We start from the raw sequence: 24,159 nt of genomic DNA, 5'->3' as shown, positions 1-24,159 counted from the left end.
GTTAACCAGAACTAAGTGTATTTATTAACCGACACAGTCTGAGCAGTATACCTACAAAAGCAATCTTCCTCAAAACCCTCTTTAGTTCACCGTTAAGTGTTTGGAAGGAAACGCTACCCACTTGAGCACGCTCAAACGCCAAGTACGTGTACCAGCTTTTAAAAGTCCGGTCTGTGGCGCGGGGAGGCGTCGCCTGCTCTGGAGTTGCGGATACCGGCGTTGCTCGTTGCTGCAATGCCGCTTAGCAGATAAGCAGGGGAAAATTAATCGCCCGCGACGCCCTCGCTTCCCTCGGACAGAGAGACGTGATTCGCTTTTTGCACGGGCGCGCAATTTTAGCACGCGCGAAAGCACACTTGCAGCGATAAAACCTGTTTTGTTTGAACAGCTCGGGCTTCGTTATTCGCTTGTCGCTACTTCCGTTTAAAGCAGGGTATAAACACTGAAGAGCGTCGCGACGTTGTGTGTGCGGTCGAGGCAGGAAGGCCAGTAGAGAGGTCGTTTCATTCGAATATCGGTCACCGCCGCTGCTTTGTTAAAGTCCTTCCTGAGACTATACACGGTGAGTTTTCTCGTACACTTGAATGCACTTATGCCCCCAAGTAACGTCAGCGAGCGTTCACGCGGCTCTTCTTAACTTCACTGCCTTGTTAGTTACACTCGAAACGAGGTACATGTTGTGGACGTATCACTCTAAGAAATTTTAAGCATCTATTTTAACAAGGCTCTACTAGCATGTAGACGTATTCAAAAAATAAACTGCGCCGTGACACCGAGCATGACGTTCATCTATGCGCAGTCCCTTAGCGAAAACTAATACGTTTGAAATATACCACATTATAATTTCAGTGTATTTGAAATATAGTTCATAATTTTAAGTACACGAAAAATAGACCGAAAATATAAACTTCTTTTTTTTTACTTAGTACTAAAATATACTTCTAAAAATCATTTTAAAATACCTTTACTTAAACTACATTTGAAGTTACCTTCATGCGTTTAGAAATATGTAAATACTAAATTAATAGGCACAAAATACCTTTCACATATATTTCTTGAAATATTTATTTAATTCATGCCAAATATACTCCAACCCTAAAAAAATGGAGCAATCAAAAATACGTGAAGAATACTCTTAAAATACCTGAAAATCGTAAATATTGTTGTGTTATACTCTAAGTACCTTTTGACTGCAATACTTTGGTAGTTTGACTTAAACTACCAAAATATTGAAAAGCTCCCCTTTCAGAAGTTCACTTCAAGCAGATATGGAGTACACTGAAGCGCCTAAATACAACATTTGATTAGTTTGTCAACTGAATTGCGGAGCATCGCACTGATAAATCAGCCCAGTTTATGTTATTGTTTCCTTTTTTCTATCAAGAACACACCTGATCAGTTCCTTGCACACCAATCACAAACGGGGCTCGGGAACTACAACCACAACATTTGCTGATGCTGGAAAGCTTCAGCAGGTGCTGTGAACAGATACGTTTTGCGTGGTTTTGTTAGCACAATGTTAGTTCACTGAACGTGCATACTCACCATTGTACGTGATGCGAATAGTGACTTTAATATAGTGATATTAACTACCATATTAATTAGTCAACTACTAAAATGGAAAGGCAAAACAACTACTGTAAAATATTTTTTTTTCCGCGGGCTCAATATTTCGCGATTTAGGTCAAAGTTGGAGTTTTGGAATAATTCGCAAATTCTAATTTTCGCGACGCGCTGGGATCGCATTAAAGATTTTAATGTTTTTACATTTTGCCGGAATTGTTCACGGGACCTATTTTTCGGAATTGTAGGCGATTCGCGAACTTTGCGAGAATTAGGTCCTCACGAAAATAAAGTCGTTTACAGTATTTTAAAGTGAAGATACTACCTTGATTCGCTTCGTCCTGAGTGGTGCTACGCAGAGAAGCAATAACATGTATTTTATGAGCCGTTTGTGTGGATATTGTTTTAAGGGCTGCGCGGAATTGTTATTAGTTGTACCAATGCCTTTTACTAAGAGATATCGTCCACGAACTTCAAAACACTGTTTCCCCTTTGACAGACTCCCGAGGAGAAGATCGAATACTTGGAACCTTAATAAGCGCAGAGGTGGTCACCGAAAAAATGATTACCTTCAATATGTAGGCTATATAAGGCTCTAGAGCAGTCAACGAGACTGTGAATGAGCTGTTCAGTGCGTCATGGTGCTTGTGTTTGTGTTCGTTTCTAATGTAGCTTTGTGAGATGTATTTAGTAGTGCCTTCAAATACCGCAGGGACACCATTTGCAGACAAAATCGAAAATTAAAAAAAAAATTGTGTAACCGGTTTTTAATGCAAAGGGATAATATTTTTGGTACATTTAAAATATTTTTTTATTCATATTTATAATGTATTTTGAATACCTTACCCGCATATTTCGAATGCGGCCAAAATAATACAGAATAAATACAAAATGAATATTCGTACTAAATATATTTCAACTTCGTTTGAAGTACGGCCTCTTTTTGCTAAGGGGTATTACAGCAAAAACTGTGTTTTAATGTCGACAAACGTTATTTTGGTCTTGCAATTCACCGTAGCTTGCAGGGATTGTCTCTTGGACGTGATTTGTACAAAAGCAGACGCTCCGGAGGTTTTAGAGAGGGAAGGAGGGGGGGGGGGGAAGTATTTCGGTTTTGCTGGGTGCCGCCCTGCACGTACCCCCCCCCCCCCCCCAAAAAAAAAATAATAAGTAACCTATTTGAAGGAACGCCAAAGCGCGCCTAGTAGAGCCATAACATGCCCATGCTTTACCAAATTTGGCGACACTAGGCTACATGAATATCTTTTCACGCGTGAGTGTCACAGTGCAGCGAAGTGTCGAAAGGGAGCGAAAACAGATTTCTAAAGGCTGGTTTAGTGTGTCCCACATATTGCATATTGCGTACCTTACGCTCAAGTAAATAGATGACATTCGATAGGTGACATGTCGAATGTCCTTTAATTTTCATCGAAAGCTGCGAATGAGTGCTGCTAGCCGTGATCGTTTGTTGCATATGTTTACAGACTGGACACTGTGATTTTATGCAGGGCGTCCACTCGTTATGTGTGAGCGATTGATTTAGCCGGGAGGTTACAAGTGCATCTCTAAGGTTGTGTGATCATTTATGTATTACACCAGGAGCGCATGGAAAAGCACGTTTAAGACGATTGCTTTTTTTATATAATGGTGTAGTGCCTTTTTAGGATGCCATTAACACTAGAATAATTCATTCTATACGTCAGGCATAAATTCGTGCGTTGCTTGTCGCATTTTGGGTGCGTTGCTTGTCGCACGTGACTGACTCGTAGGGGTGCGGGGAAACATGGCGATGCCCCGGTGAGTGAGCGCCGTTCGCTTTAAAACTAATATATCCTAGCTGCAATATCGGGCGCCTTAGTCAGCAACGAATGCTACAGGAGGCTTTCGCTTTGCCTTACCTCACTTGAATCGCAAAGCATGAGCAATGACCTCGCCTCGCCAAGTGAATTGCCTTGACTCAATCGGCCGTGTATTGATAGCACACAAAAGCAGACAGCGTCCCAATAGACCTTTTTCTCAATTTCCCAAGCACCGAGGTGCATGCTACAAGTGTAGTTACACGCCTTGCTCGTGCTGGCGTCTGCAGTAGTAATTGTCCTAAAGCAAAAAGTCTAAAACAAATTTTGCCTTGCACGCGCGTTCGTCAAAGCCTTATGATTATTTACTTCGAATTTTCTATAAGAGGAAGGCCAGCGCGCGCAGACCGTAGAATTACACTTCCAGCATTCTTCTCGGTGCGTGGGAAATTGAGAAAAACGTCTATTGGGACGCTGTCTGCTTTTGTGTGCTATCTATACACCTTTCCAAAAACGCTCCTAGGCCGCCGCCATGTTGCTGATGCTGATGCGGCTGGTGCGACTCTAGCGCCCTCTATCAGCTAGAAATTTTCTGCCACCCTCTGGGACTGTGAAGACCCGCTCAGCGCGGTTCTCTACCTACGTTTTTGCGGTTTTGCATTCGACGTTTCCTCGCCCCCCTTGAAAGTTTCCACTTAATTTTTTTTATGCGTGCCGCGCACCGTTTTTGTTATCTTCCATTGTGAGAAATAAGGCTGGTAAGTGCCTGCCATTCAAGCTTTTCTGCTCGACATTCGCGGGAAATGAAGCAGGTGAAGGACGTCGAACGATCCTCGACGCGATTTTGCGAACATTGTCCTCCCCCCTCTACAGATAATCCGCGTAGAATCCTCAGTCATCTTCAAAAAGAGTTGTCCGCGTTGGGGTGAGAAACGAGTCAGTCGCGTTCGTTTCTTTGCCTTGGTGCGGTTGTGAAAAAAGGAAGCTCTCCCCAACTTCGTGCCCCAAAACGAAGTCATCTCGGATTCCGTCCGATCGTCAAGATGTGACGGTCGTCGACAGTGTCTGTGTTATTTGAGATCTTTCTCTAATAAATTCTTTTCGGATAACGCTGCATCGTGTGGTACGTACGATATATTGTTCGAATGCTCCTGTCCATCGGTAAACACGTTATTTGTGAACGTGAGAAATGCATGCCTTTCGGCCCTCTTCTGTTGTAATTTATTTTTGACAGCAAAGCGCTTTGTCGTTTCACATTCGGCGAATCCCGCGGCGCCGTCAAAACTTTTCGTAAGAAAAAAACACAAATAAATAGAACTATACGTTCTGTCGCGCGCGTACCCAACAAAAATAAATTACAGTTTTTTTTTTTTTTTTTTTTTTTTTTGCTTTTTTGTTTTTTTAAATGTGGCACAATGCTATCTGATTGTCCTCGGGAAAATACATGTACCATGAAACACAAAATATAGCGGGAAAAGACGAGAATTTAGCCGCCAGCAGCGTTTGAAACTGCGCCTACGCAGGCTGCGCCTATTGAAATCATAGACCACTCGGTTAGGGTTAGGAGGGACGCCGGTGAGAGTCTAGCCTCAAACTCAGTGACTGGGCTCGAATACGGTTTGTTGCCCCTGGGGTCGAGTGTTTTTTGGAAAGGTGTATACCCGGGCTATGTTCCAAATTTTACCCGAGTAACCTGCCTCCTACGTCAGAGGTAAATACCACGTGACATCGCGAGTAAACGATCCGCGACTCGATTTTGGAACGGCCGGGATAATAACCTGGACACTACGCGGATTGGCTTCGTCTTAGGCTACGCCGAAAAGAAAACACAGCAGCGGTGGCAGAAAATAGCAGACGATCCTTTTGATCATAAAGAAAGCACTCGAAGAGACAATAATATTAATGACGACGCGTTTTTTTTTTTTTTCGGTGGATCCACCAGCTTCTTTTACTCACCTTCCTTTTGAGCTGTATATTGAGATAAAAATTACTTACTCCTTACAGTTATATATAAAAAATGTGTTTTTATTAATCAGCGCGATCGCCCTAAATGCATATATTCCACGCATTGTAATTTGCACCGATTATGTTTTGCAGAAATTGATTCCACACGGTGTAGTGGTACAGCACGAGGGTGCTTTGTCAAAAATGACATGAAACTGACGTTCGCTTTGACGCGAATATGATTACAATACAATCATCGAAGTCTTCACAGCTTTACAAGCGTTATCCTCTCATTACCCACACTCTGGAAGGAAACAAAAATACTACCTTATTATTTACTGCGTTCAAACATTTTCAGCCTTGAACGTGAGAATACAGCATTCCCTCCAACGCCCAGGACGAGAATGCGGAGAAGCTCCTGTTTACCAAGTATAACTTCCCGGGGAACGTGCACGGTCTGGATGTAATGCAGTCAATTCGTGCGTTGAAAACGGCGAATCGCAATAACCACAGATGCTGCGCATATTCTTAGTCATTTCGAAGGTCCGCCACCAAAACCAACGGAGCAAGCGAGCTTTCACGGCTGTCGGCGCAGAAAGCAGACGACGAGCAGATCACGTGACGTATTTACTCGATTTGATCCGACGTTACCCCCCAATCGAGGAGGGTAGCGTGAGTAATTACTCCGGAGTAAACAACCCGCTTCTGGAACGCGAGTTCTGACGTCATCGAGTAAGCTCGAGTAAGTTTTGGAACGCCACGGTACGAAAACTTTACTCCGGAGTCAGATCGAGTAAATTTTGGAACACACCCCCGGCCGATTGTGTCAAGGACGTGGTCAAAATCGGATGGCGGCCGGTGTGGACGGTCGTGTTTCCGGAGCTCTGTCGAGTGGAGTCCTTTCCAGCGATTTCGGATCCAACTTGGACACGGATTTGGTTCCGAGGTAGCCCAGAGAGACCGGCGACACCGAATATTGGGAACGCTCGCCCAGCGAGTGTGTACTTTTGCTGTTATAAACGTTCATTGCCGAAGCCGGAGAAGCAGGAGCTAAGCTTAACGAGCTAGGCCTAACGGCTTGCAGGCTCGCCGTCATGGCAGAGCCACAGCCACCCCAACCCAAGCAAACGCTCGCGACCGCTGAAGCCCAGCCCGTGGCTAGCCCGCACGACTACCCGACGAATTCTAACGATACGGATCAGCATGCCGACCAAAGAGGCAGCCCCGACGCGGCCGCTTCAATGCAGCCGCCGTCCACGCAACCAACGAGACCGCCGAGCCGCGCTGCCGCCCGCTGCAAATCGGCTGCTAGGACTCTAGCACTGCCCTACTCGGATTCGAAACGCCCTCGTAGACCCAGCGCAAGCAGCACAGGCACCAATTTGACGGACAGGTCCGAACTCCTGGCAACCGACACGATGGAAACAGAGGACGAACCGCAGTCGCAGGATAGCGCTGGTGTCGAATCCTTAGATGTGGTGGCGACCGACTACCTCGACGCGACACAAGACGCGGCGGAAGACTGCAGTTGGCAGGACGTATACTACAAAAGCGGCAAACTGCGCTATGGCAGGTCTCGCTGCAACGAAACAACTCCCGATACGAACATGACGGCAGAAATTCATCGCGAGGAAAACGATAGATTCGTAGTCGTTTTCCGTTCAGCCGAAAGATACAACCTAGCCACTCTACCGTTGGAAAATCTAGTGAAAGCGTTCTACGGAGCGTTGGGCCTAGACAGACGAAACTGCGAAGATGAACAGAAGCTGCTCATCCGGACTGGTAGCACGACCAACACAGTGTCGGTTATTACCAAGACCAGAGCCCAAGTTCCCGGTCTGCTCAAGATAAAGGCAATCAGAGCCCCAGACAGAGAAGTGTCGGTTATAGCCCACGAGCTACCGCCAAGCAATACGACGAGAGGCGTTATCAGAGGCATTAACGCTACATACAGCCCGGAACAGCTCATGAGAGAACTCGACTGCAAGTCGCACGAAATACTCTTCGCCCGAAAGCTTGGTAACAACGGTCTAGCGCTGGTCACCTTCCAAGGCAATAGACCGCCATACACTGTGCTCTATATGGACCGCATAACAAGAGTCGCCCCGTACAGACCGAAGACAGTTGTGTGCAGACGCTGCCATGGTCTAGGACATAAAGAAAACGTCTGCACGCGCCGACAGAGATGCCCAGATTGCGGATGCGTTCTCAAAGAAATCCATATCTGCGAGCGCACATACTGCGTAAATTGCCGCTCGCTGACTCATATTGCCACCGACCCAAAATGTCCTACAAAGCTACAAACAGACCAAAAGTTACAGAGTCGTAACCAGCCAAGGAGAAGCCGGAACAGAAGCAGAACCAACCAAAGAGGCACACCCCTCCACGCAGGAAGAAGGCAACCACCACCCCAGGTTACCTTAGACGACTATCCGCCTCTAACTTCGTCCTCCAACAGGTTCGCCGCTCTTACCCCGCCCGCACAGCCTCGCAGCAGAAGCCGAAGCAGGAGCGCCGCAGGAAAAGAGGTGCACAGGCAAGACAAACCCCAACGAGGCAGGAGCCGTTCCAGAACCCAAGCCATACAGCGGGAAAGATCAGTGTCCAGCGGAAGGAGGGAACCCGGTGCCCACATCACACCTCCACTTAAAGGCTTCTACACAAGCAGCGAACTCGAAGTCCGCAGCTGGAAGGAAGAACTTAAAGTCATGGAAGAAAGAATCAGAGCCAATGACAAACACCTTGCGAAACTACTGGCTGAGGTCGAAACACAACGCAAGAAATATGATGAAGAAAGGAAGCAAACTGAGGCTCGACGAGCCATCCTCCTTAAGCGCATACAAGAAGCGGATTTAGCAGCCAAGGCAAACTGCCAGAAGAAACAGCAAAACCAAAAAGCACCAACCGCCTCCACCAACAGACACCAACCAGAAACCAACGCCCAACCGTCTGCGGTACCGCCAACGCCGGCCCTGCAAAAAATACCCTTGCCTAAGCAACCCCTTGTCTCAGACTATGCATCTTTGCAGCAAGACATAAAAGAAATGGAACAGCGGCTACAACAGCAACAACACGCTCAACAGCAAGAGATGCAACAAAGACTCCATAACTTCGAGCAATTGATCATCCACGCCTTTCCAGAGCGTTTCACCAAGGTTTCCATTACCTCACCTGCGATCTCCATTCTTAAGAACAACCATGGACCAGAGATCCACTAAGAACAAACTAGGTGGCAAACCACTTCGTATACTACAGTGGAATTGCCGCAGTCTAGCCCAAAGGAAAGCGGAACTTATCCAACGACTAAAGGATTACGCCTTTGACGTTTTGCTCCTGCAAGAAACCCGCACCGATGACATAAAACTCCCTGGACTAGAAGCACACTATACACCGAGCATCAAACATACGGCAGTGAAGAAGAAGCAAAAAGAAGAATCCGACAGCCATCAAGTTCAAGCCCAAGCAGGAATATACATCGATCGAAAATTGCCCCACGTCAAGATAGACACTGACCGATGGTGCAACGACACGCAAGAAATAATTGCAGTGAGAGTTGCCCTAGAAAGCACTCCGAAAAGACTGCTCCTGGTGTCGGCATACATACCACCTGCAAAGGCGTACGATCTCTCCTGGATTGATACGCTCCGGCGCGAATACCCCATGGACATCATAATTATGGGGGGAGATTTGAACACGCACATCGAACCCTGGAACGACCAGCCCATTGACACCAGAACAAAAGACCTCTTTGAAATACTAGACCAAACGGACCTTAGCATTGTCAATGATACGAGCAAAGCAACGAGATATGGCACGACGTCTAAACAAAAGGACAGCGTCATCGACATCACTCTCATGAATACCATAGCAGCTAACAAAGCAGAATGGTCGATCCTAGAACAAACATGGGGCAGTGATCACTTTCCTATAATTGTGGAGCTCGACATCGGCGTCAAGAAAAAAAACACTCAAAGACAAAGTAGAACTGTAATCTGGGACAGGTATAGAGAAGCTCTCGAGAAACTCGAGTCTCCATTAACCCCAACCAACATTACCTTTACTCTCACCAACGCGGCAGAGATGGCAGTCGACGCGAGGATGATCAACGAGGCAACCCCCAACCCCGATATGCACCTCCTATCCTTGTGGGACAAGCGCAACACAGCACTTGACCGTTATCGCAAGAACAAACGGAAGATATATCTCAATAGAGTAAACCGGCTCACCAGACAAGCCGGAAAATATGCCCAGCACCTCTGCCTCTCCAAATGGATGGAACATTGTGAATCGTTCGACAGGACCACATCCTTGGGACACATGTGGCGCACCTTCAACTCCATGTACGGTAAACGCAAGGCACCCAGCCCCGTCCCAGTCATTGCACTCATCTCGAATGAAACCACCGCCGAAATTCTGGATCAGCTAGGAGAAGTTTTTTTTCCCCAACCACCCAGCAAGCCCAACCCTGAGATCTATGCTCCAGAGAACGTACCGACATTTGATGGCATAGAATCCTGGGACCAGCCACTTACAGAGTGGGAGCTCCATGCAGCAATTCACCAGAGCAGAACAAAGAGCGCCCCTGGCCCAGACGGCGTCACCGCTTCTATGCTCCGCAATGCACCAACATACATCAAACAGGCGATATTAGGATGGTTCAACCAGATTTGGACCACTGGCAAATTGCCCGATGAGTGGAAACTTTCGTGGTAACCCCTATACCTAAACCGGGGAAGCCTCCAACTAAACCAGGCAATGTACGACCCATTTCACTCACCTCCATAATGGGAAAACTCATGGAAAGGATGGTCCTTGCAAGAATTCAATGGAACGCTGAACGGCTAAACGTCTTCCACCCGACACAAACCGGCTTCCGGAAGAATCTTGGCACACACGACAGCCTAGCAATGATCTTCAAAGATGTGGACAGCCTGCACGAATCCAGCCCTCACCTCAGGGTACTAGTGTCGATTGACATTAAGAAGGCTTTCGACACGGTGCCCCACGACTCCATTATCAAAGCCATGGAAGAAGCTGGACTCACGGGGAGGCAACTCAACTTTGTGAAATCCTTTCTTGACAACCGGAGATACCTAATCAGAGCTGGGTATGGAAAAGATAGCCAAGACGGCCCAACTAAGGAAAACAACATCGGAGTCCCCCAGGGAGCGGTGCTATCACCAACTCTATTCAACATCGTGATGGCACCGCTGCTCTGGGAGCTGCACAAGATTCCACAACTAAAGGCAACGGCTTACGCCGATGACATCCCAATCTGGACTCACATAGGAACAGAAGATATACAGAAACGCACACTCCAAAGAGGCCTAGATACCATAGACAGGTATCTACAAAGAGTGGGCATGCAACCATCCTCGGAGAAAACTAAATATACCACCTTCGGAAAAGGCCACGAGAACAAAGACCTCGGCCTCACTTTTGCTGGGAACGCATTACAATGCGAGCCCTTTGTGAAAATCCTCGGCATAAACTTTGGCTACAAACGCTCGTTGGCAACGGAATGGGTCAAAGAATCGACAAAGAAATGGAGGCAGGGGTTGCAGCTGGTCCGACGTATCGCAAGCAGACTTGGCGGTGCTGGGGAAAAATCGGCCAAGACTCTGGTGACCGCAGTCCTGATGGCTAAGGTCACGTACGCGGCCCGTTTCTACAAACTCAGGAGCGAACACTTCAACAAGTTTGACACCCTCTACAACGAGGCACGAAGAGCCATTCTTGGCCTACCGAGAACGACTAGGCTTAACGAACTTAGGAAATGTGTTTTTCTACCGAGCCTGCAAGACTCTCTCAGGCAGCAAAGGGAAATGCAAGTCGCAAGACTGGAGCATACGGTAGAAGGCAGAGCAATAGCCAAATACCTCGGCGTTCAAATCCAAGCTAAGAACCCCATGCCACGAGCCAAACCGCCTTGGGAGCTAATAGACATTGCCCAAAAGCCGCTACCCAGGAACATGAACGCAGAGAAACATCAAAAACGTAGAGAGCACCATGCCCGACTCCACCTTGCAGAAGTGTCACAATTGAACCACGAAGACAACCAAGTTGTCTATGTGGACACAGCTACCAATGCAACGGCAGCATCCGCGGCGGTGGTATTTCTTCGCGAAGCACAAGACGCCCCACTTACGGTTCGTAAGGTCTACACAAAACTCACATCGCCACAAGCCACTGAAGAAGCAGCGATACTCCTGGCCCTGCAAACATATGAGAACCTAGCTACCAGCAACAGCCACACTCGCAACCACCTGACCATCTACACTGACTCGCAAGAGGAAATCAGAAGCCTCGTCAAACACCACACCACGACGACGAGCCCCACAATCGCGGCTATATTCCAATCGGCATTACGGATACACCGGGAACACGGCACGAAAACCAGCGTACGGTGGGTACCCGGACACGCTGGAATACAGGGCAACGCGGCAGCCCATCGAGCTGCCAGAGAGGTACTACAGACAGCAGCACTCCCAGATGGCCACGCTAAGACGGCAAGGAACCTGATACCAGGAACGGAGCCCATCGAGGAAGCATACGATCCCAAGGAAGAAATACGCAAGATTCGCGCCCAGGTTCGGAAACAGATTCTGAACACCTGGACGGCGGAACCGTACCCGATCCCTGAAAAGATATTCAAACGGCACCAGACCGTTCTACTCAGAAGAGTGCGTACCGGAGGAGCAATCACACCCCACCAGACGTACATCTTCGAGCTGAACCGCAAAAGAAAGACGGACCCATACTTTGTTCCAACAGACCCGCGCTGCCACAGATGTAAACACCCCGACAAGCTCCCGAAACTTCAGCACTTGCTTTGGGAATGCGAAGCTCTCCGAGAGACTCGCCAAACAGTCTGGGCCACACTCCCTCCAGATGAAGTGCCCAGCAGCGTACGGGAATGGACCCACCCCATCGGCGACGCAGAACGCCGCACAAGCATTCTGGGCTCTCTGTTGGAATTCATCTCCAGTGGAGGACTAAGCAACTCACTTTAGAGTCACCACAGCCTTGAACCCCTCCTCCCCCCCCCCCCTTCATACTCTCACTTCAACACCCATACATACTCCATCCAAGAAAGATGCCCCACCGAAGCAGTGACCGCATCACGACGCTTTCTTAATCGAAGCAGTCCTTTTCTTGTTCTCAATAAACGTTGTCTGAATCTGATCTGAATCTGTCAAGGACGTTGCCATGGCGACAATCCAAAGACGTTGCCTTTCCAAAGACGTTGCCATGCCGACAATTATTGCGTTCATTTAGGCTTAGGAATGGCCAGAATCGAAAGACTATCTAAAAAATGCGGCGAGGTCATTGCTCATGCTTTGCAAGTTAAGTTAGGTAAGGCAAAGCGAACGCCTCCTGCACCATTCGTTGCTGACTAACGCGCCCGATATTGCAGCTACAACGACATATTAGTTCCAAAGCGAGCGGCGCTCACTCACCGGGGCACCGCCATGTTTCCCCGCATCCCTACCGAGCCAGTCACGTGATTTCAAAATCCCTCTCCTAGCTAGCGCGGCTAACATTAGCCGCGGTTAGCGCTTCGAGCAAACGGGCCCTGAACTGCATCGTCAATTACACTTGGTGGATAATTTTGTATTTCTAATACGGTCTTTAGATTTTTGCGTCTAGCTTCAAAATCTTCCTAGTTCGAGCAAATAAGTTTAAAACAATTGACTTGGCTATAGGATATGCGGTTTTTACAATGACGTGGATGATTGCTTTGGTAATGTAGCTATTCTTGTCGGTCGGTTGGTCTACGGTTCAACTTTGCTAAGAGTTTTCAGTCTTCTATTTTTACATGGACGTCCAAGAAGTCAATATCGGTTTGATAGTAGTGCGGGTAAAACGAATGTTCGGATGACAAGTAATATAATGATTTTTAAATTTCAGCAGCTTCGCCTCGGTGTCTCCATAATGGCAAAATGTCATCTAAAAATCTTGCTTACATTTCTGGATTTAGGGGTCATCTAAAACATATTCTGTCTTTAGTTTTCCCATAATTATCTTGGCATAACTGCGCGCCATCTTGGTGCCCGTCTCGGGTTCACTAAATTGTCTAAAGTATTCATTATTAAATTGAAATGTAGTGAGTTTTAAGACAAGCCTCGCTAAGGTAGGAACGGCATGATTGTCGGTGGTGTCTGGCTGTTTATGTAGCTTGTACATGCTAGTTATATAAGTTATCCCATTGTCGTGCCGGATTATATACATATTGTGAATAATTGTGTATGCATTGTAAAGAAATGTTTTGCAGGAAAAAAAAAATTGGTTAATAGTTTAGTAGCTAGTTTGGCAGCTGGGTCAAGCCCCGGCTGGGCTTGACCCAAGTTAAAGCCCAGCCGTGGCTCAAACTTCGTACGTTTCCTTTATATGAAACTTTAACGTGCGTTACGGTCCCTGCGTGTCACTCGTTCGGGACGATCAATTTGACGAATCGTTATTTATTTATTTTCAGTGACGCTCGTTATGACGCTCGTTCATGACGACTGCCCATCGGAATCACCTAGCAAACCACATTCTGTGTTATAATGGTTCTCGAAGTGACAGTCTCACCACTATGTCCTGTTTTGAAGTTATCTAGTTATAAGAAGGCAAATTGAACTCTGTGAATCCCCATACAGTTTACTCGGTCTGCCTTTTAGATATGGCGACCTTGCCTCAACTCTGTACAATCCCACACCTGTTCTTTTTCTTTACGTACCCTAATTCAACGGGGCAATTTCAGTCAGGTACATGTTAAGAATAAGCCAAATGAACACCACCGCGTGCCATCCACGAAAATATATCGCTCCGCGGAACAACCATGCTAGAAATGCAGAAGCCGTAACGAGTAATGCTGCCTCTACGCTTAGTGCGCCTGCGCAGCGCACTATTTGTGCCTCGCGGAGGAACAGTAATTGGTGACAATGAAGGTGCGAAAGGAGATTCTGGTTCATTGTGAAAAGGGCTATGCAACCTGTTTCGTACTTACACTAAATACCTCTTGGAATTACTCCTTGGCATTCATAACCTACAAGACAGGCGTTGGATTTTTTTCCACGCAGTGGCAGACTCAAAAACGAATTCGAGAAAAACAAACAGCCTTTACCACCTCAACATTAAACTTTACTGCCTCACTTTCAAAAAAAAATTAAGTGAGTGATTTACTATAAATAACGGAACACGTTCGATTGCAACCTGAAGAACCAGCGACTTTCCAAAAAAAAGAAGGTGGAAGCCTCATGAAGGAACGAGTTTCTTGGCGTTGCTTGAGCGACGAGGGGTAGGAGAACCTTACAGGGTATCGAACTTTGTTGAGGAACACCTCCCGAATGTAAATACACACTGCATTTACACATCAGATTTTACTGAACCTCAAAATACAGTCTGATATACACCTCGTGACAAAGTTAGCAACGCATCGTTGATGTTTCCTGTTTTACTCTCAAAGAACTGAAAGGCAGTCGTCGAAAATGCGTCCCAAGGAAATCACCTTCTTCCGAGAGTCCGAAAGAACGCGATTGTGAAGAGGATAACGAAGAAGAAAATAGAATAAGGCACCTCATTTTGGTAGCTTAATGAGAAGGACGAAGAAGCGGCATCAAATTGTTGCTTGTCCAGTAGTGTGGATTATAATTTTTTGTTGTTGTTGTTTTCATATTGTTTTTTTTTTTTTTTTTTGTTCGGCTCGTAATTCCAATAATTATGTACCACCTCGCTCAGCGCATTGACATTTTCATCCGGTGACAAAGCCCCAATAATTGGGCTTAACACACCTCTCAGACAAGCACGCTAAAGGTGTTCGGAACAAACTCCCCTAGAGAATCGACGAACCAGTGCAGGCCGTGGCTCGTGCAAGATGAAACGCTAGTACGCTAGTATGTCGCTTTCATGGTCGCGTTCTACGGCATTGCAGACGACGAAAGACGGGGTGTTTCGCGTGTCTGCTCGCACAACTAGCAGGCGGTGTAAGAAGTCAGGAGTTTATTTTTGAGGCCATTAACGTATTCGCCGACAGGGGTTTCAGACTGACAGTTCAACGCCGTCTGCTTTCGGTCCCAGAGGATGAGGGAGAGAGACCGACCCGCCGCCCAGATCATCAATGGTCACCGCTTGCCGGGATCCTTCTCAGAAGAGGTCTACCGGAGCGGCCTGCGCTACCAGCCGGAGGAAAGCGACATCATCCTGGTCACCTTCCCCAAGTGCGGTACTCACTGGGTGCTGGAAATCGTCAAGGCGTGCTTCCGAGTCTGCAGGGGTGTCACGCCGGGATGGAGCTTCCTTGAGATGAATGGTCTAGAAGGCATTCTCAAGGCCCAGAGACCGCGAGTCATCTACACTCACCTGCCCTTTCACTTGACAACTTTCTCGCCTTCCACTAAGTACATATACGTGGCCAGGAACCCTAAAGACTGTTGCGTGTCTTTTTACCATCACACGAAGGCAATTCCCGGTTACTGTTTCCAAGATGGAACTTTTGAAGAGTATTTTGAGCTTTTCGTCGAGGGCCTCACGGACTGCGGCAGCTACTATGAGAACCTACTATCTTGGTTTGTAAAGAAAGACGAGCCTAACGTGCTGTTTCTAACCTACGAGTCGATCCATGCTGACACAAAGAAATCGGTGCTGAAGATCGCTGGTTTTTTGGACAACCAACTCGCTAAGGACCTTGCGGAAGACGAAGCAAAAATGACGGCTGTAGTTGATGGTACGAGCGTGGCAAAGATGAAAAAGGATTGGGAAGCACAGTTCGTGAGGAAGGGCGTTGTTGGAGACTGGCGGAATTACTTTTCGGTAGAACAGTCACGGCGACTGGAGGAAAGGTTCTTTAAGGAAATGGAGGGCACTTCTGTGCCAAGGCTTTGGGATGGCGTGGACTGGCTTCTGGACCGTAAGGACGTCGTTTAGATGTTTATGGCCCGGTAGCGTGCTCCAGCAGGAATACTAATGGTCCTGTCTTCACTTGCGCACAATAAACACATTTCCTGCTGTAATGTCGGTATAATAGTGATAATATTAAGAAGAAAACAATAATGACAATAATATTATTGTCACATACAATTTCTGAAACGCGGGGCGTGGCCAGTCCAGAGTATCCTATTGTCGCATCGTAACGAATAAGACTGGTCTAACATGAGAGTAGCAGAACTAAGCAAGAAACGCGAAGGGTTACACCGCGCATTTTACAAGATCTCAGTGAATGCAGTTCACACAAAATTCGCATGTGTGGATACTGTTTTGTCGGAGCAAATAAAGCAACAACAAAAAAGTATTTTGACCCACGATGTTCTCGAGTGCTGTTTTAGTTCACGAATTTTAGTAATCAGCGCTGTAAACCTTACTAGATGTTTCTTACTACCAATTATGGTGCCTGGAGCGCGTCTCCGACTGTTGTGTTTAGCGTCTTATCCCGCCCATACATCAAAAGTGGTCCAAAAGTGGCAACAAATGACGTCACAGAAGCCGGAGTGTCAGGCTGTTGCATGTCGCGATCCTGGCGGTTGGTCGTAGAAATGCTGGCGAAAACCACAGGCGAACGCGAGTGTCGCTGTCGTCACGGCGTTTCAGGCGTCCCAGCTTCCGGCTGCTTTAGCTCCCGTGGACTGCCGCATTGCAGAGCGATCTGCGACAGAACAGGCGTCTTACACATACACCACAACTATTGGGACGCCGCCAGGCTCGAGACCGGCGAGAGCATGACACTTCTATGACTTCCTCAGGCGGAAATCGAGGGACCAGTTTTTTGGACCCGGTAAACACACCAGTCGGAGACACGTTCCCCCAGGCACCGTACTACCAATTTCTTGTACGAGAGCAGAACTGCTTACTGACAACAGCGCACGTTCTGAAACTTAAATATCGCGATGTTGCACATGGCGTTGTCAGTGTGCGTGTCATTGTTTAACGAAAACGCAGTGAGGGCGCACGCGAGCTGGAGTAAGTTTTCCTTTTTTGTAGATGGTATCATAGAACTACATGACAGAATAAATAACTTTATCAAAAAGAACAAAAACTAAAAAATTATTATTGAATGCCACACTCCGGTAGATTCCTTTAAATACTCCTGTCTTTTCATGCAGTCACCAACTGAAACAAACTAGATTGTTGACTGGGACCCTGTTTCTTCATTTCCAGACCAACTCTGATCAACTGCATACTATAAATGACCCAATTTTCACTAGGAGCTCAATTTCGCATATTTTGTGACTTGGAAAATATTGCAAAAAATTTATCATGTGAATATATCAACCCATGGTAACGAATAGATTATTGACAGAGACCCTGTTTCACCATTTCCAGACCAACTCTAATTAACTGCATACTATAAACGACCTTATTTTCACAAGCAGCTCATTTTCGCGAATTTCGTGACTTGGAAAATATTCTGAAAAACTGATCATGTTAATATATCAACTCATGATAACAAATACCTAGATTATTGACAGAGACCCTGTTTGTTCATTTCGAGACCAACTCTGATCAACTGCATAGTATAAATAGCGTCCTTTGTTTTTGGGTAAAACCAGATATTTTGGGTATTTTTAAACAGCTGTTAAGTAAACAAGAATTGTTTTTGTAACAGCTGCTCTTTCCTTCATGTTTCGTTTGTTGTGCAGCCTTCAGATATGAGATATATGTTTCATACTCCGGCTTTCTAGATAACTGCTATGCATATGTTTGTTGACGCATTGCTGCCAGCTGTTTCTTCTTTTCACCAGAGCTGTGATCCAGCAATTTAATTTGGAACCATCTGTTGCAAGGATACCATATTTTTTGTACATTGTGTTTATTGGTGCACATGCAACAATAGTAACGGTAAATAACAAAATAAGTGTCCTTTAGAGCCCAAAGAATACCGAGCAACCAAGTACCAGAACTTTCTAGCGTTCTTGGATTTTTTGCTTCTGAACAGTGAATAGTTTATGGGAGTCGTGTGGCTATTATAATTATTATTATACCATCGAAATTAATGCAGGTTCGTCAAAGCCATCGAGGGCTTGTGGGACAGAACCTAAGTTGAAGTGACATGGAGTGAAGTATTATGAACAGAAATGTTAAGCATCGCAGTAGCATCAAGAAAAGTATTTAAAAAAAGCTGGAGCATCGCATCGGTATCGGTATCAAATACAAACTGGAAGGGGCCCATGTGGTGGTGTGCGGCCCGGGCAAGGCAGACAGGTGCAAACCCTTACGCAGAGCGCCTGCCAGCCCGCCACCACATGTGAAAAAACAAAACCGATGTATACATGTACAGAATAAACACACTACAGAAAGTGCGTAAAATGGAAAGAAGAGAAGGGGGAAAACAAATGTCACATTATGACAAGGATGCCACCTGCATTTCATACATCCTGGCAAGCTCTCGTGACTCTGCCCCGTTTGACGGCAGTGGGGTGCGCACACTGAGTGTAATTGTCAGTTGTCAGTCAATGTTTCAACTAGCTCGTTTCATCAATGGAAACGTCAAATGAAAATCACGTTATCCAGAATGCACCGCATCATTTGTCACTTGCGCAGTGGACTGCGTAAATTATTGGTCAATCTTCTGTTCTTGAGGCAGAAAATATTGAAGAGAACCACACTAGCGAAAGCTCACAAACGCACAGTTACCGTGTCGCCTACTCCACACCTCGTCGTAACCGCTGGTTGTACTAAGCAGTACGATGGTAACCGCGCGACTGCGCGGCGTCCATTTGCGATCCATCGCCCCGTCGTGTTCGTGCGCGCGCGCAAACATTTGCCGAACTTTTGCCGAATTTTCGCCGAACTTTCCTTCTAAATTTCGGCATGTGCGGAACTTTGCCGAATCTGAAGTTCGGCAGATTCGGTCCATCAGTGACTTTTACGGCACAGGTGACACTCCCCCTAGCAACGACACTCACGCCGGATTGGCTGTTCAGCAACGCGCGGGAACTTAAATTTTGGATTCGGACAGCGCGTGTATATAACCCGCCCCCCCCCCCCCTCCCCCCGTCTGCATTTACGCCGCTTCGCGGCGAGAATGTGCGGCTACTAATTACAAAACTATTAACCCACTTACCACCCCCCCCCCCCTTCTACCCCCGTACACACCGCTTTGCAGCCGGCAACCCAAGCCCCGCTGTCCCCCATGCACATCCATAGGGTCCCATACGATTTAGTTCCACGATGTTTTGTCGACAACATTTCTTTTTTAAGTGTTAATCATAAAAAAGAAATGTCGTAAATATCGCGAAATGCCTCAACAAAACAAAATGTTCGAGGAAAAAAAAAAAAGATGCCCACACCGTGGATAGAACCTGGGTCTGCTACGTATGAGGCAGACATCTTGCAACTAAGTTACGCTACCGCTCAGGAAACTCGCATTGTAACCACTGCCTATGATGACGGCGGCAGCGCCTATCTCCACGAACCAGCCAATCCGGTGTGAGCGCTGTTGCTAGGGTTTGTATCGCCTGCGCTTTAAAAATATGCCCCCGCGGGTCGGGGGGTGATGCCCTTGGGCGCCGCCGGCCAGTGTTTGCCCTGCCCAGCGGCGGCTGTTTAAGGGGGGGCAAAACACATGCCTTGCCCCCCCCCCCCCATTTTGAGAACTGGGGGGCAAGCGCCCCCCCTTTGCCTTCCCGGTTGTTACGCCCATGGATACACCTATACCTGCCGGATGTCAGGACGAGGCGCAAAACCGTATATCCGGCCAATACTGAAGCCGGTTTTCGGCCGAAATTGCCTCGACACTCGCCAAGAAGCAACGTGCTGTTTCGGCGACTCGTTTGTGTAATTTATTTGTTCAGTCATATTATTGGGTCCCGGGCCACTCTGTACACCCCAAAAAAGAAATGTACTGTGGTAATTACACCTTGACGAGAAGCAGGCAAGTAGCCAGCATTTTGTTTAAGGGGGGGGGGGGGGGGGGCGCCCATGACAAAGTGCTCTATGAGGGGGAGGGGAGAGAGGAGGGCCCAGCAAAATGGAAGATTTCGAGAGGGGGGGGCCTTATGCCCCCCCCCCCTGGCTACGTGGCTGACGAGAATGGGTGTTGTAGTTTTTCATCTTTATAAAAAGGTGTAGTGCATCCTCACACGTTTTAAGAAACGTGTTTAAAAAATCACATATTTTTAAAGGTGTGACGTTTAGATTTTTTTTTATAAGGTCTATTGCTACACTTACTAGGGTGTTAGTTATGGGACACCCCACTTAAATGTATAGCCTGACGAGACGAGAGTTTGTAGCTTTACATCTTTATAGGAAGGTGTAGTGCATTGTCACACGTTTTAAGAAACGTGTTTAAAAATCACACATTTTTAAAGGTATGAGGTTTGCATTTCTTTTATAAGATCCATCGCTACACTTATTACGGTGTTAGTTATGGGACACCCCACTAACATGTATAAAGGTGTGCAAATGTATGTACCTCTAACGGAAGAAAATCTCTTTCATGTGATTACATCGCGTGCCGATGAAACGATCTGTCGATGGCACGTCGTTCGATGAACTGATTTCACCGCCAATGAGTGACGACTGCAAGTAGAATTTTGGGGAAATAATTCTGCCGGCTGCCGGAAGACTCGACCCTACCCAAGAATTACCCCGGTTCTTGTTTGTTTCCCAACATTCTGAATTGTATACCAGCTTATTAGTACCTCTTCGAATATTACAGAAAAAAAAAAAACGATGGCAGCCGCAAAAACTCTGACAGCCCGGCTCACAGTCATGTGGGAGACTAACTAACAGGTGCTCGTCAGTCGCCACCATGCCTTGAAAGCTACCGGTTCCGAAGAACCGCAGCGCGTAGAGAACTTGTGGTTCCACGGTCATGGTCGACGCGATTGTCCGCCGCCACGAAGTCCGGGCGCCGAAAGAAGCTCGTCGCAGAGTCAACGCACAACGGCTTTCGATAGCCGGTACGGTCGCCGAAAGTCGTCGTTGGGGGCTTGAAAGGCGTCCCCGGTGGTCTCAGTAGCGACGCCGACAATGGCGGAAGATAAGCTTGGCCGCAGCGTACGGCACCGCCATGTTGACAAAGTTTAACTTCGCCTCGATCCGAAGCGAAGATCTCGAGCTCAAACCACGGCTCTCGCAACGTTCGTGTCGTGTCCAGAGACTGAAAGAGGTCTGGCAACGCTGGGTCGGGGGGAAAGACGCCATATTAAAAGAGCAGGAAACAAACGTTCGTCTCGATCTCGTCTCTAACTTTCTTGGAGTTCCGCACACGGTACACGACATGGTGGCAGCGGTGGCGTGATAGACCACGAAACCTCGAGGACGCCTGGAGTCGGTTTCCGATGGCACAACCCCAGTCGGGGCCTTCTCAAGCGGGAAACGCCGCGGCACAAACGGACGAGGCCTCGTTCCTCAATGGCGCGGCACAAGCGGGCGGTGTTCCGTTCTTCAACCCGTTCGCCGTCGAAACTCCGGAGAAGCTAGACTTCAGAGACCTAAACGACTGGAGGAGGTGGATCGCACGATGGGAACGCTATCGCATCATCTCCGGGCTCCATCTACGAGACCAAACGACCCAGGTGAACACATTTCTCTACGCGATGGGACGAGAGGCCGAGGACGTTCTATTTTCACTGAAGCTGTCAGCGGACGAACTAAACGTCTACGATACGGTGAAAGACAAGTTTGAAGCGCACTTCATTCCTCATACGAACGTCATATTTGAACGGGCAAAGTTTAACATGAGGAAACAAGAAACGCACGAGACAGCGGAAGCATTCAAAACAGACTTGCACAGGATGGCAGACACCTGCGACTACGGAAGCCTCAGGGAAGACCTGATCAGAGATCGGCTAGTCGTGGGGCTCCTACACAAGAAGCTGAGTGAGAAGCTTCAACTGGACGCAAGACTGACTCTACAAGGGGCGATTGCGGCAACTCGGAACTCTGAAACAGTTAAGCGTCAACAACACGAACTGCGTGGTCACGAGGCAGCGCGTGCCGACGTCGACGAAGTTCATAAGCGAGGAGGGCGTTATTGTCCACCGCACCGCGAGCATTCAAAGCTACAGACAGCGTCAGAAACATCGTGGTCCTGCAGATGGTGTGGCGGCACTCTGAGACATAGCAAGGCGCAATGCCCAGCAACGGGGAAGAAATGCAATGGATGCAAGAAAACTGGCCATTTTCAAGCGGTGTGCATGGCCAGAGAACGTCCAACAGACCTACGCCCAAGCAACAACGGGAGGCAAAGAAACTCCGCTGTGGACGAGCTATTCGTGGGACAGGTGCTACACTCAGCGAACGGACAACCATGGACGGTAAGAGCCAGAATTGGACAAAAGACGCTGACATTCAAGGTCGACACCGGTGCGGATGTCACGGTGATTCCAGCCATGGAATATGATGAACGTGCCATGGGTACCCTGACGGTGGCCAATGACAAGCTTCTCACGGCAGGAAGAGCACACCTCCCCACCCTTGGACAGTTCATCTCGACAATCCAGTGGAATAACAAGACAACCCAGCAGAAAATGTTTGTTGCTGAAGGTCTCCACTGTGCGTTACTGGGACGTCCAGCGATTCAAGCCCTCAACGTGCTTCCGGTACTGCATGAGGTCAGCAACAGCAGCCATTGTCCGAAGGAATACGAGTCTCTCCTGGAGGATCGTCTGGGAACAATGAAGACGACGTACAAGATCGCACTTCACCCTGATGCCAAGCCCTTTAAGATCACATATCCTCGACGTGTGCCTATCCCAATCCTTCCAAAAGTTCGTCAGGAGATACAGCGAATGCTGGATTTGGGAGTGATCCAACAGGTTGAGCACGCAACGGAATGGTGTGCGCCTATGGTGGTTGCAAAGAAAAAAGACGACAGCCTGAGGATCTGTGTCCACTACACAGAGCTCAACAACCAGGTCATTCGGGAGCGCGTCATCATGCCCACAGTCGAAGAGAACTTGGCAAAGCTCGCTGGAGCGCGCGTTTTCAGCAAGCTGGACGCAAACGCGGGTTACTGGCAGGTTCCCTTGGCACCTGAATCCAAGGAACTGACAACCTTCATCACGCGCGTAGGACGCTTCCAGTTCCAACGGCTGCCGTTTGGTATCTCAACAGCACCTGAATTCTTTCAGAAAGAGATGCTCCGAATTCTCGAGGGAATACCACGTCAAGTATGTCACATGGACGACATATTGGTGTTCGGAACTGACGGGCAGGAGCATGACAGGAACCTCGAACAAGTACTCCAATGTCTGCATAACGCAGGAGTCACCCTAAACAAGAACAAATGTCAGTTTGCAAAGAACAAAGTCAAGTTCTTGGGTCACATCCTGGACAGCACAGGCATCACAGCTGATTCAGAGAAGACAGCAGCTGTGACCAACATGCCAGCACCTGAAAACCTGAAGGAGCTAAGATCGTTTCTAGGAATGGTCAACCATCTGGCGAAGTTCCTTCTTATGATGGCACAAAAGACAAGGCCGCTGAGATATCTGCTACACAGCGACGCAAGTTGGTATTGGGGGGAACCACAAGAGAGTGCCTTTCAAGAAATCAAGGCCGAACTTAGTATGACTCCGGTCCTCGCTTACTATAACCCTCAAGCACAGATCACCCTTTCATCAGATGCGTCATCATACGGGCTTGGGTCCGTACTGCTACAGGAAGACCAAGACGGGAAAAGACTTCCTGTGGCTTATGCTTCTCGAGCCATGACGGAAGCAGAACAGAAATACGCTCAAGTAGAAAAGGAGGCGCTAGCTCTCACATGGGCGTGCGAACACTTCCGAATGTACCTACTAGGATTTAGATTTCATGTGGAAACGGACCACAAACCGCTGGTACCGTTGTTCTCAAGGAAACGACTAGACGAGATGACGCCACGTCTAGAACGGTTGCGGATCAGGGTCCTGGAGTACGACTTCACAATATT

At 47.6% G+C, this 24,159-nt stretch overlaps 1 protein-coding gene across 1 annotated transcript; it reads left to right on the top strand.

Annotated features, from left to right (window-relative positions):
* Positions 1–410: 410 nt before the first annotated feature.
* On the top strand, positions 411–16,575 carry LOC120846322 (sulfotransferase ssu-1-like). Its single transcript, XM_040218054.1, has 2 exons — positions 411–562; positions 15,322–16,575. Exon 2 carries the CDS (start codon positions 15,369–15,371, stop codon positions 16,209–16,211), a length of 843 nt encoding a protein of 280 aa, XP_040073988.1. The 5' UTR covers positions 411–562; positions 15,322–15,368; the 3' UTR covers positions 16,212–16,575.
* The last annotated feature ends 7,584 nt before the right edge of the window (positions 16,576–24,159 follow it).

This window comes from Ixodes scapularis, unplaced genomic scaffold (assembly GCF_016920785.2).
Source record: "Ixodes scapularis isolate PalLabHiFi unplaced genomic scaffold, ASM1692078v2 PGA_scaffold2__306_contigs__length_199485367, whole genome shotgun sequence".
In the NCBI taxonomy this organism is placed as follows: domain Eukaryota; kingdom Metazoa; phylum Arthropoda; class Arachnida; order Ixodida; family Ixodidae; genus Ixodes; species Ixodes scapularis.
The sequence above is the reverse complement of the archived record's forward strand: the minus strand, read 5'-3'. Positions and strand labels throughout refer to the sequence as shown.